This window comes from Falco peregrinus, chromosome 6 (genome assembly GCF_023634155.1).
Source record: "Falco peregrinus isolate bFalPer1 chromosome 6, bFalPer1.pri, whole genome shotgun sequence".
Taxonomy (NCBI): domain Eukaryota; kingdom Metazoa; phylum Chordata; class Aves; order Falconiformes; family Falconidae; genus Falco; species Falco peregrinus.
The window spans coordinates 72,778,298-72,794,251 of record NC_073726.1 but is presented as its reverse complement, the minus strand read 5'-3'; the positions used below and the strand labels follow the sequence as shown (position 1 = coordinate 72,794,251).

The 15,954-nt window shown below is 37.5% G+C and overlaps 1 protein-coding gene across 1 annotated transcript in view; it reads right to left on the bottom strand.

The window, feature by feature from the left end:
• Positions 1-15,954, bottom strand: part of PIK3C2G (phosphatidylinositol-4-phosphate 3-kinase catalytic subunit type 2 gamma) — a 208,105-nt gene that overhangs the window by 93,273 nt on the left and 98,878 nt on the right. Inside the window, 2 exon segments of the mRNA XM_055809289.1 lie at positions 14,276-14,370; positions 15,521-15,614. Coding sequence (XP_055665264.1) covers positions 14,276-14,370; positions 15,521-15,614 — 189 coding nt within the window.

The window sequence follows — 15,954 nt, the reverse complement described above, 5'->3', positions numbered from 1 at the left end:
TTCACTGCTTTATTGCCACTAAATATTGGCTTTGTAAAGAGAGAGTGGGAATATGAAGTTAAGCTTATGTACCAGGGAAAGCCTGCTGTAAGATATAAGAGAAAACTTTTCTTTTTTAGTTGGCCCAAGGGTATTTTCCTAGTTGACAGCTGGCCTAGTTACCATGGAAAACAGAAGAGCTGGAGGGCAGGCACAGTAGGAAAGTGAGGCATAGACCTACGTGAAATAAGGTTGGCTCAGTCTGCAGACGCTTGCTGAAATTAATCTCTGTTTCAGATAGCTTGTTGCTTTTTCCTTGCTGGGCAGTAGACATTAGGTTTCATCTAGGTTTACATGTCCATCTTAGCTCTGCTGAGGCATGTTCAACCGTGGGACCAGATCTGAATAAACTTTTGAATAAAATGAATACCCTTCTAATGAACCCCTAACCAAGAAGGTTTTCTTCTTAAGATTGTATCAAGGAAATCTTACATGACTCTCCAGATCAAAATGTATAGTCTTGGGGTTAAAATTCATAGATTTTTAATGTCAGAAGAATTTAAGGCAGATATAAGAAGGAATATCCATCCTGAATTCCTAACTTTACTTGCTGGGTGACCTTGGCAAAATTATTTCATTTTCTATGCTTTTTTTATCCTTTTCAAAAGAAGAAAGGATTGTTTACCTTCTCATAGGATGCTTTGTTTGTAAGCCTCTCTTATGCCACAGAGGTAAATGCCATGACAAATACGTCTGTTTAATAACATTGTCACCTCCTTCCCATGTGGTGCTTGTATAGCCAGCATTTTTCAGTCATATGGGAGAAAATAGCAGCCCCAGGCATTTTTTTGCTCATGAGAAAAGCAGAATTAAGAATTAGTTGTTGTGATGAAAAGTTCAGCTCTAGTTCCAAGATTCACAATCACATTTGTGGAAGTATTGCAGTAGCAGATGTCATATTTCCATATGTCCTGAGTCAGGTAAAGAGTGGAGCATGCTCTCCAGGGGCAGTTACTGCATTGGCAGAATAAATACAGATCAGCCATCTGACACAAAATGACTTTGAAACTCACTGGCTCTGCTGTAGGTATCTTTCTTGCCCTCAAAGTGCTGTCCTTATGCTGTCTGTGAGGATGCAGCTTAATAGCAGCTGAGAGGCAGAAATCGTAACTTTTTCCCCCTCTCCCACTGTACATACGCTTATTCACTTTTTATTGCATGAATACTCCTGAATCAACTACATTTCTCCTTAGATGTGTACTCTGGGCGAGTAAAAATCTGTGTGCACCGAAAATTAATATGGACAAGGGCCATATTATTTCTACCAGCAAAGCAGTGGCAGTACTCACAGGGTGGCAGCCATGGACGAGCCTTGCAAAGCCAGGCAAATTACTGTTTAAACCTCCTTTAAATTGCTGTTTAAAAAAATCCTGATGATAAAGCAGGGCAATGGCTGAAGATTGCATGTGTCAGATTTAAATTGATGGAGAAAAGTAGATTAAAATGGTCTGTTACTTAAGTGCCTTGCCATTTTCATACCATGACCAAGCAACGTACTTCTGAGTAACACACAGAGCAAAGCACTGACAACTGCAAGAACGTCTGCCATGATGGCTGCTTAAATTCATTTAAGCAAATTGCCCTATGAACAAAAACATACATACAAGACCTGTGGGTTATGTGAGTCACTCAGAAGCTGGCTAAGCACAGTCTATTAGAAAAGTTTAATTAATAAAAATGCTTCTCCTGATAGAAATCATCACACCCAATGGATGACATCGTGGAGAAGGTTAAGTAGAAGAATAAATATTGACTTCTAATACCAGACTGAACAAAGGAAGTGCTACAGGTCAAAGCAGAAATTACCTGAGCTAGGTAAGCAGAGTTTTATCAGCCATCATTATGCCAAACCCTAAGAAACACCGAAATCTTGTTTACTGTCTGACCTCCTCTGTGCCCAGTGCTCACAGGATAATTATTATGAATAGCAATTCCCCGTTTCCCAAACAGAACCCCACATCCCTTTCTTATGTACAAACAAGGTCTTCCCTCAATTATAAATGCATGTGTTACAGCACTCGTGATGAGAGACGGTTCCTTCAGCTAATCCATGCCCATAGGATTTGGCTCTAGAAATCCTTGTTCGATTCCTTCTGCATCAGCCAAGATGGCAGCTGCCGCACTAAAGATAATAAGCCTGATTAATATCAGTTCAGTAAATTAATTTCTTTTCCAGACATCAGATAATTTTGTACTAATACAGACATTTATACCCATTCAGTATCAGCTGACATAACATAATTTCTCATTTAACACTAATTGAAAACTACTGGTTTCTTATTCCAAAGAGCATTTGCTGCCACTTATAACCTATGGTTTTTTATACAGCTATTTTTCAAATAATATAATCATCAAATTTTATGTTTCCTGCCTAGTTGCAGAAATTTTATAGCCAAGCATGTGACTGGTGATGTGGGTAGAATGGAATAATCAGGTAATTCCTCTTAAAGGTTTTCATTTTAGCAATTTTTCTTCATATTTTCCATTACATATTTGTCAAATTTGTGATTGAAACAAACGGATAAAAGTATAAGAAACAACTCTTCATTTAAGCAGTGCTGAACTTAGCCCCTTTAGTTTTTTCATTTTTTTTTTTATTTTTTTTTTTTTTACTGAATAATTCTGGGTTTGTTCAGCTTGTCCAGTTTTTTAATTTTGTTTTGTTTTCTTTTTATTTTTACTGAATAATTCTGGGTTTGTTCAGCTTGGCCTCAGGCTTGGTTTCTTCAGGTGCTACAGAAGAAAATGCACATCCCTACTTCTATGCCATTTGCTCTTATTCTAGCACAAAAGATCAAGTTCCTCACTGGCTACAATCAAATGTCAATATTTATATATCAAGGAACTGACAAGAGGTAGGAGGAAGCACACTCCATTACACTTCTGGGTGAAAGGCAGTATTAACATTAGTGTGATGGAGTGTTTGCAGCGGCCCAACACCATCATCTCTGAGGGCAACTGAAATTCCTTGGGGCTGAACATAACATTTGACCATTCCTGTCTGTTGGGGATCCTAATCTGTGGTTTTCAGCATGATTTCACCATGATATCTTTCATCTGTAACATGACCTGTGTGGAACACTACAGTTACTGATGAAAAGTCTCCATCCAACAGATGATGCCTATTACCAAGGCAAATTGCTTATTTAGAAAAAACTCGTATCGTTCTCAACCCCTCCTAAGATGAGAGCACCCTTTCTGCAAGACATTATCTAGGGACCACCCCAATGGCTCAAGAATTGAAGGACTGTGGAAACTAAATTAGTAAGCAAGCCAAGACAGCTACAGAATTCATTTGTAACTTACAGTAACATATAGCCTCTGATGTCAGAAGGGACATCAGCAGGTCCTCTGGTCTGTTCCCTGCCCAAAGCAAGGCAGCCCTGACATTGGGTCAGGCCGTTCAGGGCTTGGCCTCAGCGGCAGGCTGGGAGAGTTCTGGGGACAGTGAAAGGAACGGATGTGCAACTTGACCATGTGATAATGATTCCTCAGAATACGAGGCTGTTTCAAAAGATATGACCTAATGACAGGTAGGCCTTCAAGGATACTGTGGTTCGCCTTAGGAAGACTTAAAATTCTGTTGAACATCAGAACTTTTTGTAAATAGTAGCATGAAAAAGCAGGCAAAGAACTGCATTCCTAAGTTGTGAACATCACTTGTGGTCTGCATTCAGTCCCATCAACTGCACTGTACCTGAAAGGTGGTTTTTGGCAGGCACTTCTAGCTGGGGCCCAGCTGTCACAGGAGCAGACAATACTTCAAAATTTCTGTGATACAGATTGATTTTAGGGTATGAGCAAAGACTGCACACTATTTTTTATGCTGGCTAAACCACATCAGCCAGAACTACACAAAACAGCAGAGACTGGTGTTTTGCCTATGCCGCTGCCCGGACAGGGGCCTTCTGCATGTTTGCAATGTCAAAAAATGTAAGAGCTTCTTTAACTAAACAAACAGCTATTTACTTACCACTATTTGGCCTACAGTCTTCCATGTTCTTAGAAAAGCTATGTCAGGTAAAGGAGGACAGTACAGTCAGAGTCAGGATTTGTGTGAAATGATCAAGCCTCCAGTGGCTCCTCTGCAAGGGAGGTTGGTGGCTGTTTGTAGTCTAGAATCAATAACTTAGACTGAGATAGAAGCACGGAGTGGTTACATGTCTAGGCACAAGGGTCTCCAGAGGAACATGTAGCACTATGGGCAATCAAATCAAAATTACACTATCTAGAGAGAGGAGAGTAACAGCACTGGTTACACTTGGAGATAATGCTTTTTTTTGTGGAAGAGTTCTAGATCTCCCAGTTCTCTCAGGAGGTCTTATCCTGAACCTCAACTTCACAGCTGGGAAAAAATAACCCTTATTTCTTAGAGAACACAGTAGAACTATATTACTGTACTACTCATCCCTGCTTTCATCTTGCTTTTCTGCATTCTTCCTCCTACAGAGATACTTTGCTGTGCTATTCTCTTTACCTACAGTGACTACTCTTTACCCCTTAGCCTGCCGAAAGCTTCAAACATAGTTTCACACTTCAGTGCAGAAACTAGGAAAACTGGCAATTCCCTCCTTTTCCAAACCAGTGAACACTGTGCAGACTTTTGAGTCTGGGAGAAGAACTGGGATCTTGAAGGAGGAGAGACAGAAATGTTTGCAGAACTGGGTAGAGGGAATCCCCCGTTTCAGCCCTTTCAACTGCCAGAAGCATGCTGCTTTGCATATGACATCCTCTACCCATGTCCAAGTTGATGGGGAAGAAAGGTTTCAGCTTCCAAACATGAAACACCATAGATTAGATTACAAAGACTGCATGGAGGAAAGCACGTGCACCAGTGCACATATATCTGTAAAGTACACCACTGCATACATGTGAGAAAGCACTGGTCTGTGAATGGAGCAGAAGGAGGCCTGGGGGGAAAAGTTATTTTAATTTCAGGGGATGACAGACTGTGAACAATAGCTGAGGGAAGCTGAACATGAATATCAAGCCCTCATGTGAGGGGAAAAAAGATATATTTTTTTTTTTTTTTTTAAGCTAGGAAAATTCAGAGTAAAAGGTATAAAACAGGGTTTTATTGAGAGGTATGTTGAGGGCTGCTTTGTTGTTTACATTGAAATATTTGAGTCACCATTTATGTCTAAGTATTTGAACACTCCAAGCCACTTATTAGGTGAGATAGGAAATCTCAGTTTGTGAGAGAGGGATGGTGCCAATTTGATAATATCATACACTTGTTTATGTGCCATTGCTTCTTTATTCTAGCAACCATTTAATCTTTGTTACTATGTTACATTATTATAATACTTATCTTCATGCTCTCTCTCCTTTTAATGGGGAGGACTCGACTGTTCTTAGTTTTACCAACAAGACGGTTCATTTACTTGCTCATTCACTACGAATTATCTAGAATCTTATAAAGGAAGCAAGAACAGTCAGCAATAGACAAATCCTTTTTCTAGGATTTTTAAACAAAAGCAGATGAGTTTTCCTTCAATTAACAGCCACCAGTGAAAAGCAGCTAGGTGACAAACTGCACAGGTGAGATAACCATGATGTTTCATAAATCATTGTATTTTTCCAAGCTAAGAATTAAGAAAACCTGTTAATGGTTTGGATTTGAGTAATTCAGATGAACACCAAGAGGAGATGTACCTGATATAATAACTTTTGTATTAGGGATTGTCTTAAAATGTGTGTTACACCTGCTTTTAATTTGAGCTGAAAAAATGCTGGTTACTTGCTTTAGAATGGATGGGATACTTTTCAACAATATATGGGGGCAGAGGCAGGGCACATAAATCACTCAAAATAGCTCATGTGGCACTCACTGGGCTACCCCAGCCACGAGTCTCCATTTTCACATTTCCAGCGACTAGCATAAGCATTAAGACTTTTTTTTCAACTTCATCTGGCACTTCACACACCATCTGAATGTTTGCATCTAAGCTCAATGTTTCTGTGAAAAGTTTTGGTTTTGATGAACATTTTAAAAAAAAAAAAAAAAACACCTCAGTGAAAAATTCCTTACTAACTACTTTACATTAATCTTTCAGCCACCCACTATTGATATAATATTGCGATAACATATCTCTGAATATCCTTATATAGGAATAATGGCCTTTCATAGAAAAAAGTAAATTCTTGTAGCCTGATTTTCTTTCCGAAACAAAGAAATAATGTCATGAACTTTACCAAACGGTATTCTGTGTATTTGCTAGACACCACAGTGAAAGGTGAAGAACAATTCAGCTGTCTGTCTTTTGACTGAGATGTCTACTGCTTGTATGAACTGTTAGGTAGAATTTTACAGGCTTTAGATTTGGAAGGGATCTTAGTTCTTTTGGATTCACTGGTCACTTTCTGTTATTTAATTCAAGGGTCCAACATACCTCAGTTTCAACCAAGTGGGCTTCTTGCTAAGAAAAGACTGAATAAGATGGCATGAGACATGTTCCATTGCATAATTCACTTGTTTAAAAGAAGGCTATTACAATATGTTAGCAATGTTGTTCAAGCAAGAGATCCATGCAAAAACAATTAATCTGACAGTTCTTTCCTCTCTCAGCTTCATTTTAAATTGGTCCCTGTCCATTATGATTACAGCGTTGTGATTACAGACTAATATACCATCTAATATGGGGTGAGCATTCAGGAAGCCATTAATGTGTAAGGAAACATTTTCAAACGGGAAGGGTTTTATGAATTTAATCCTGAAATACTCATCATCTTCAAATACCTAAAAATACTGAATTAGAATAATTCTGCACTGCTGACCTGGCAGGACCTTTTATCAACCCTCCCCACTCTTCTGCCTAGAAATATTGCCTTTTACTCTAATCTGTTTATTTATTTTAAAACCTGTTAATAATTATATTTGGGTTTACATTTGGAATATTTTTTCTCAGAAATATTCCAATTACTCACAAAGTAATTTTCTGTTAAATCATGTACTGATGGAACATTATTCAACGAAGTCTAATTCATGATTCTCCTTTTTCTAATGCTTCAGTCATTTGGACAAAGGTCCAAGGCCCAGCTTTCATTCTGGTGAAGAATGATGATAAAACCTAGCAATATTAACCACAGAAACATGCAACTGACAGCGACATTAAGGTGACCAATAATTCATTACACTGTGCTGTGTGAATGTGCTGTATCCATTTGAAACCTCTTACAGTTTATTCACACTTTTCCTTAAAGAAGCCACTTGAAAGTGTTCAGAAATAAGAATGATTTACTAAACTCAAACCTGTCAGACAAGACTGTGATCAATTCCATGATAACTATAAATGAGACTCCCAACATATCTATCCAAGAAACTCAAAGCTTGCACTGCATTTATTCCAGTCACGCAGTAAGAACTTTGTGACACCCATTCAAAGAAAAATGTATTGAAAACAACTGCCTAGGTAGCTCAAAACAAATTTTGACAAAACCTGGTTCAAACAGCTATAGTTAAAGCACAAAAGCTTGCTAAGCTGGAAAGAGAAAAAGACCTGCAAAAGAGCAAGACTTCTAAAATGTTTTAGATAATCTGATGCAATTTTGAAACACCTGCAGATCCATTTTGCATACAAGAATTGCAACTTATAGAAAAAAGCTTTATACAAAGGAGATCATAATGAAGCGGTTTCCAAATATTTTCAAAAGATAAAACATGAAAGTGCAAGATGAGATGTGAAGAAAATAAACTTTTTAGATAGTATATTTGACAAATTTCAAGTAAGATATCCTTTTCTAGTTTTTCAGCTCAGCAACCAGAATTGGGTAGCACCACGGCTTTCTAGCAGTGAAGCAGCCTGCTGGAGGACCTCTCTCAGCTGCAGTGTTGCTCTCAGCTACAGAAGGCAACATTTCACTAGTGAAACACACCAGTGGCTCAACTCAGCATCCCAGGAGATTCTTCATGCTGTTTGCTTTCTGACTGAGGATTTCACTCTCCAAAATCATTAGAGACTGATTTGGGAAATTTGCATTATCGTTCAATTGCAGCTACTGTTATTATTTATGATTTGGACATTTCAGATTATTAAAGTTAGTCATTCTTCATTTATTGGCTTAGCCCAATGAATATCTAAAGCAAATTTCAGTGTAAAGACATAGCTTTATGGATTCTTCTCAGTCATTTTTTTCCAGAAGTCTTTCACAATATAAAATCCAAAACAACCCCTCCATATCCATCAAATTCATGACTGAAAATTATCCATTTGAAGTGGCAGAACTAGATGAATGCTTTGTCAAAAGCTTTCCTGATTTATTACTGCTCTGGTTTACATCCCCAAATGTTCCTCCGGGACAAGCAAAGATTATGTGTGGTATCCATCAGGAAAGACTTTGGCTCTTTGTTTGTTTTTGAAGGAAGCAACAATAAAACATTTTTAATGGGAAAAAAGATGAAAGGCACAGATGAAAGCCTAATGTGACATCTGCACAGAGCCCTGTTCTGAATCCCTTTTTCAACAACACCTGCTCCACTTCCCCAGTTCTGTTCAACTCCACAAGCTGGTCATTATAAGTCCATCACATCCCAGCATCAGAGACATAGTAACAGACCACCAAAATGGTCTGTTCAATCCTTTCTACAGAGGCTATCCAAAAGAAAACACCCATCTTTCATGCACAGTTACATTATTGGAAGGGTTATGATAGATGTGACTTGAAGCTAGCAGGCAATTTTCCAGCATAACTGAAAAACTATATTTGTCAGCTTCAACATTTTTAAATGTAAAAGGAGCCAAAACAAAAATAAATCAGACAAGCAGAGTTGGGAAAAACAATGGACTGAGGAACATTTTCCTTAGTGCTACCATATATATCATAAAACAGCTAAAAGAACTAAGGCCAGTTGCTCTTTTATTTTTTTTTTATTTTCAGAAATCTTTAATCTCTTTTAGTTTATCTTTTCAGCTCTAAGTAGGTTCAATTGTACACATACATAGTATAGTGTGCTTTTTCATTACGGTAACACACACTGGTAACTTCGGCATTTGCAGACTTTTTTCATGTTGCACTCAACAATGTTAATTCTCCTCAAATATGATCTTTGGCATGAAATTTCCTCTGTTCCAAAGGGGACATACACACACAGTTTTTTTGATGTTCAAGAACTTATTTAGCTGCAGGTGAATATTTACTTGCATGCACAAATACAATTAATTATGTGAACAATGATGCTTCCCTCCACTCTCACCTTGGTTTTGTTGATTTAAATGTACCGTTTCCCACTCATTGTAAATACTGAAGGTCAAAACCAACAAAGAATTATGTTACTTATTTGTGCTTCTTCATAACAAAATCTCTGTTTCATTTGACACCATCCTTCTCAAAAAAAAAAGGGGTCTGAGAAAATTGAAAGTCTGTAAATTAGGAAACAGAATCTGTCTGTTTTCCAAGGCAACAATCCAAGTCCCACATGGCTAGTAATGAAGCACTTAGCACGCTAGACAGTTGAATTGTTATCTCACAGAAACAATGTTCTAATGGTGTTATTTACTATACAGATAAGCAACTAAAGAAAAAAAAGTCTCAAAATTGGCATTTCGTAAATAAGAATTATGAGTTTAGAACAAAAATCACTAGATGTGCATGCACTCTATTGTTGAGGTTCTCTCCAGGCCAAAACAGAGGGGTGATCACATCAAGTACTCCAAATACAGAAGAAATTTGTAATCATCACTTGGTGGAAAGACATGTTACCCTCAGAAGGTTAGTAAGATTTAACGACTCCAGACTTGAACTCAAATCCTGACGCAGAGCAGCAGAACAATTGCTCAAAATTGCTCAGCATGCTGGGACTGGCTATTCACAGGGTTAAAGTTACAGATATGAATAAATGTTCTCTTGATTCTGACCGGTAAGAAGGACCGTATCAACACAAAATAAAATAGACATCTTTTGTGTTTACATTAATGTCATTTTAATGGGTTGGCCTTTTCAGCCTGCTCTACACAGCTATTTAGGAACTTAATTAATAATTAGCAGACTTGATAACTTCAGAGTGTGGGAGAAAGACACTATAATGTGGGAAGAAAAGAGCTGGAGGATGGTGGTCTGCCTAATGTTCAGACAATTAAGAGTGTCAGACAGATGAGTATCTGCTTGATTTATTCCCTTTTTTGAACCTTCAAGTGAATTATGGTTAATGTAGACCAGTTATGACAGTGAAAAATATATTTTCTTTCAGAAAATATGAAGCAATAATCAGTTTTTTCAGTGCTGGAGTGCTGAATGAAATTAAGTGATAAGGGTTTTGGAAAACAGTATTGAGGGACAACCAACAGTAGAGAATTTAACTGGGGTCTTTTTAAACTTTTATACATTGCTTATCTTCTTTTTGTTTCTTACAGTTCTTATTTATATAGAAAAAGAAATAAAAATATTATGTTTAAGCTTTGAAATCAATAGTCTAATTCACTTTGTTTTCATCAAGTTGGCTTTCACTGAAAGATCCTTTTTATTCTCATTCTCACTTACCTTCAAGATGTGGACTGGAAAAGAGAGAAGACTACTCCCTATTCTCTTGATTGTCAGACAAAGTGGCATTGAGAAATGCTGTGAACTAGGAATGTTCTATAAAGTTTTAGTGACCTAGGAGATAAGGTACAAAAGGACATTTTGCCTTCAGCAAGGATTTCACCTGACTTTTTCTTTTCTTGAGCTAAGCATACCAGATTCTCATGCTCCACCAAAATTTACAAACACTCACACTCTCCCACAACAATGAAACCTGTTTCTTAGCACCACCTTCACGCAGCTGCTACAGATCCTACAGGACACTGTATTTCTCCCTGTTACCCAATCCTCCTGTGGAAGGCAACCATCTGTGAGACATCCTCCTGGCCACCTGCAGCTCCAGCCAGCTGTTTTGATTGTACACTGCAGCTGCCACCTGTGAAAGCAGCTAAAAGCCAAAAACACTCAAGTAAATGGGAAAGCGATTGGCAGGTTGCCAGAGGTAAAGGAGTGGATTAAAACTCTAGCACAAAAGCTGGGAAGAAAAAAAAAAACCAAAACCCAAACCACAAAAAGCAACAACAACAAACCACACACAACAATCAAAGAAACCCCTAAAATAAAAAACCTAAACCCCGAACCCTGTGTGTGAAACACAGTAGCAAGGAGATAAACACGAGACTTTCAGAAAGCTGAAGGGCCCAGAGAGGCTCACAGCAGGTTTCTTTCCCCTCAAGCAATTTTTTCTGCTTTGCTAGAACAGTTTAATAACTTTTCTTCTCATCATAGCTCCAGGGAATGGGAAAACTTGTTCCGGCCTTCTCCCCTCCCAGGAACTCTGATGGAAAAAGGCAAAAATCAGAGTGGATTTCTAGAAGATAGTGGGGCAGGGTAAATGTCCACATGCCTCATGGACATTAGGAACTCTTGAAATAAGACTAAAATGGGATTTAAGCGGTACATAGGTCCTGTGCCGGCACTGTATGCGTGGGGAATTTTTAGTCTCCTTGAGAAGAGGAGTGTGTTCAGAAGTACCAATGAGCAGCTGAAACACTGATGGATGCAGACGGACCCAGTTCTCAAGAATTCAGAGGGGAAAAGTCACACATGATAAGAAAATAAACCAACCAAACACACACAAGGTGTAGGATCAATTAACTTTTCACTGTCAATAACAGAATTATTGGAACAAATCTACAACAGATACAAGCAAAGAACAGACTGAAGCTATCCTGATTTACAGCAGCTAAAGATGTGTCCCAAGAGTGAATATGCTGTTCTGTCCACCTTTGCCAACCACTGTCCCATAATTTTTAAGTAAAATCTTCAGAGAAACTTATCACTGCTTGATGGAAAGGAGTTAACAATTTACTATTCAACATTAATATTTGAAAGTGATGAGCTGGTACATCATTGTTGGGTAGCTGTTCATCTCTGGTGTGCCTGGAAATTGAGTCAATTGAAATAACTGAGATATTATTATAAATTATATTTGTCATTAAAATAAGTTTGTGTTGACAGTCGCCACCATTTCTAGTAAGCAGTTTCTAGATTTATAATAGTGTTGTAAAACATGGAAGTTAAAATCAGTTGACTTTTCCCCTGCGGTTCTGGAGTCACATCACCAGTATTCTGAATTACGTTAGAGTCTTCATTTTCAAGCTTTATTTTGGGTGGGTACACTGTGCATAACGTTGTATTATTTAATAGTGGAGTTGTAATGTCATTCATTACAATTAAAAATAAATATAAACTTGTTACTGAAGTTTGTTTTTACCAGTCCTTTCTTCTTGATTGCTAATTTGGTAATGAAAAAGAATGCAACACTTGAGAATAAAATGTTACCCACACATGTTCCCCACATTATTAAATCATTGAGCTTCTTTTTAAAATCTCTTTAGAGATAAGTGGAAGAAAAACCTTTGTTTTCCAATAGTTTAATAAGGACTGAAATTCAATTTGTGAAGTAAAGGAAAGCGTTTATTAATTAATTAAGGCTTTATTAATAAAAAGTATGAAATTACTGTTAAATTTTGTAAGTAGAATTTATGACTTGGGTGATGCCTTTTAAGATACTGGAACAGGAATATGAATAATTACATAAATTCAAATGTTAGGTAGAAAAGAGTTTACTACAGAACAACATGGTGGAGCAGTATAATCAAAGGAAAAAGGTGTGTAGTGTGATGAATACAAAAAGCAAAATTTTAAGAGATGTGTGCCATATTAGAGTTCTCAGTTTAGACTGAAATTTTTGAACAAAAAACTAAATAAAAGATGTATCCAGCATGAACAGGGCTACTACCAGCAAAAGGCAGAGAATACAGTGAACACTGAGAAATATTTTACTTTATGTGGGTATGTGTAGCTGGGCTATATATTCAGCTATATATAAATGTATTTTGCCACATTATATTGTAGTGTGCCAGATAAAGATATTTATTATCCAGGTTGGAATATCTGCTCTATATTACCCAAGTTTATAATACTAGACAGCTTGAGCAAAATCTGGGGGAAAAAAATGTGACCTGCAGAGGTCTACACTGCAAAGTAAAGAGGACAAAAAGAGGATGAAGACCACAGATACTTAAGTCTTTTTTTTTTTTTCTTCTTTTTTTCTGAGAAGAAGAGAGCAGTTAAAGAAAACACAGGTAAACTGATACTGTTCCCCACTGTCCACTGAACTTTAGAAATAATTTCTAATTGCACAGGAAAACTACCAACTCTTTGGGCACATTATAAGAACTCTAGAATGGACAATTTATATCCAGTATGACTAAGTTTAATATAAGATAGTAGAAAGCATATTTCAGATGCTGTAGAAAGATGGCACGCTAAATGTGGTTCCTCTTTATTTGATAGATGTGCTTATTAGACATGTTATTGCTATCCTACTCATTTCAGTGATACAAACGCATTCATAATTCTGTTTTATCCCTACTACTACTTCCAGAAAGTATGATCTATGCTCTTTCTGACCTTACACTTCATCAACCAAATGATTAAATTTCAAGTTGTTGTCTTGCCTTTGCAGGGAGGAAAGTTTTTGGTTTAAGGAGTCTGAACCAGTTGAACTGTAAATGAAAGCTCAGTTTGCCCATCACTACTAAACATGAAAAAATAAAAGCCAAACCCACTACAGTTTGATTTTCAGATCACAGGGCAGCTTTTCAGGTGGCAGAAATCCACATTCCTATTCAGAGAGCTCTGAAGTAATAGCACAGCGAACAGAATAACCACCGCATGCAATAATACGATTAGAGAGATCCTTATGTTGCAGAGGTAGATGGTGAATGGCAGTTATGCCAGGACTGGTACATCTCCATAATCACAAAAAGGAACTATTGGAAACTCACAAGTCAGATATGCAAAGGGGTAAGACATACACTTTGGCACACGAGAAGTCTGGCAGCTTCAGGAGAGGTCAGAGAAACCACAAAATCAGGATCCTTTATAAGTAAGCCAACGCTGCTTGGAGATTGCAAGTTTTGAGGTAGGCTGTTTTTAGCTCAAACCAGAAAATGCAAAAAAATACAAATAGTATCTTACTTAAGTGAGCAGAACTTTCCCTCCTCCCTCCGACCAGGGGCAGGGAAAAGGCAGAGATAACTAGGTCTTTTATACAACTTACCCATACCTGGTATGAAAGAGGAATAAAGAAGGAGCAGAAAAATAGGCTTTCTGTTGATTTTTAACAAAAAGAGAGTTTGTCACCAGTAGAATCATGATTAAAGTTTACTGTAAGAAAAAATGACTGTGGTACTAATGGCAAATTTCTTACCAGTAAAGTTGATGGGCTACTTGGATGCTCTGAAGAGAACGATTCAGCAGGAGTTTCACTAGAGGGCTTTCAAGACTCCACTCAAACTTGACTACCTTAACAGATAAATTAATTGCAAGAATCACTTGTATGCTGGCTTTCTTGTCTTTCCTTTATAACAAAATTAATCAGAAAGGACCCAGTGCTTACTTTGAATGAAACAATCTGACATATGGAGAACGCCCTAGCAATGCAATGAGCAAAGAAACTTCAGGACACAAGTTGTTTGCCACCATCTGCAAGACAGGTGGGTACCATCCTGATTACGGCTGTGTTAACATCCATGTAAATATGCAGCTTTTCTTCCCCTGCTTGAAACTATCAATCTATATTTTAGTTTTTATCTGATTATCTGGGTTGCAAAATAAACTTAATTGTGAAACAGAAGCTGTGGAAGGTGAAAGGTCACATGAGTGCTCTACTGTGTGAATGCTGTAAAGCTGTGCAGGTTCCACTGCTTCACAGTAGTGTATTAGATAAATATATTCATACATATATATCTATCTAGATATATGTATATATGTACATGCATTTATATAAATATATATTTAAAACACACAAAACCCCATGAGGAACTCTGATATGTGGAGTAGCAAGCAATCCATGTGCAGTGTTACAACGTAAGGGGAAAAAGTTTTCAAAGATTCCTTTTTAACTGTGACACAGGACCTACTCAACCACAAAGTGATTGCTTTGGAAGCAGCGGGCCTATAACTTGTAAAACATTAATTTCCAGTGAAACACAGTGTACATCTATAAAGAGACAATTCTACACCCAAATTACCCTGGCTACGCTGTGCTGACAACAATTTTCCCCATATATGTGATATAAAGTATACGGTGATGTGTTGCAACACCATTTGCTTCTTTGACTGCAGCGAAGCCCTGCCATCACCAGTCCCTGGTTTGGTGGTCGTAGCAGAATTTCTCTTGTTCAGATGTATGTTTTACTTTTCTTTGGTACCTGAAAATACCTTCTTGTAGTACACAGTCGAGTTCAATCAGCATGCCAAAACAATTACATCCTTTTAAGTGGACAACAGTCTATACCTCAGCCCTGTTCTTAAGACAATCATTGCATCAGCTGATTGATCTTTCTCATTTATTCCTCTTACAATGTATCAATAAAACTGAAAGAATCAAAAGTATTTAAAGAAGTTACTGATCTGGACAGAAGACTTACTTGGCTCTCACTTTCTTCCTTACCTGAACCAGCTGTGGGAGGTATTCTAACAGTTCATCATTTGACATATTTTCTAGTTGCTGGACTGCTGTTCTGCGAATATCTTGATCGGGAAAACTAGAGCAAAACAAATAGATATCATTAAGAGCTACTCAACCACTGCAACTCTCCTGAGCACTCACTGATACAAAATGTTAGCAAAACAGGTTTTCTCTCAAAATGGAATAGGAAAAAAACCACAATTCATTTACTGTACTGTAACAAGAATCAAGGACACAAGGCAGATACCTTAATTGGTTTAATTGTAACAATGTCATACAGGAAAAAAGACAAACCCCTGCTCTTTAAATACAGCTATCATGTATTGTAATTTCCTGAAGTATGAAGAAAATTATGGATCTCCATTTGCTGCCTTCAGTTACCTGGAATAAAAAAATTCTGTGCCATGAGAACCATT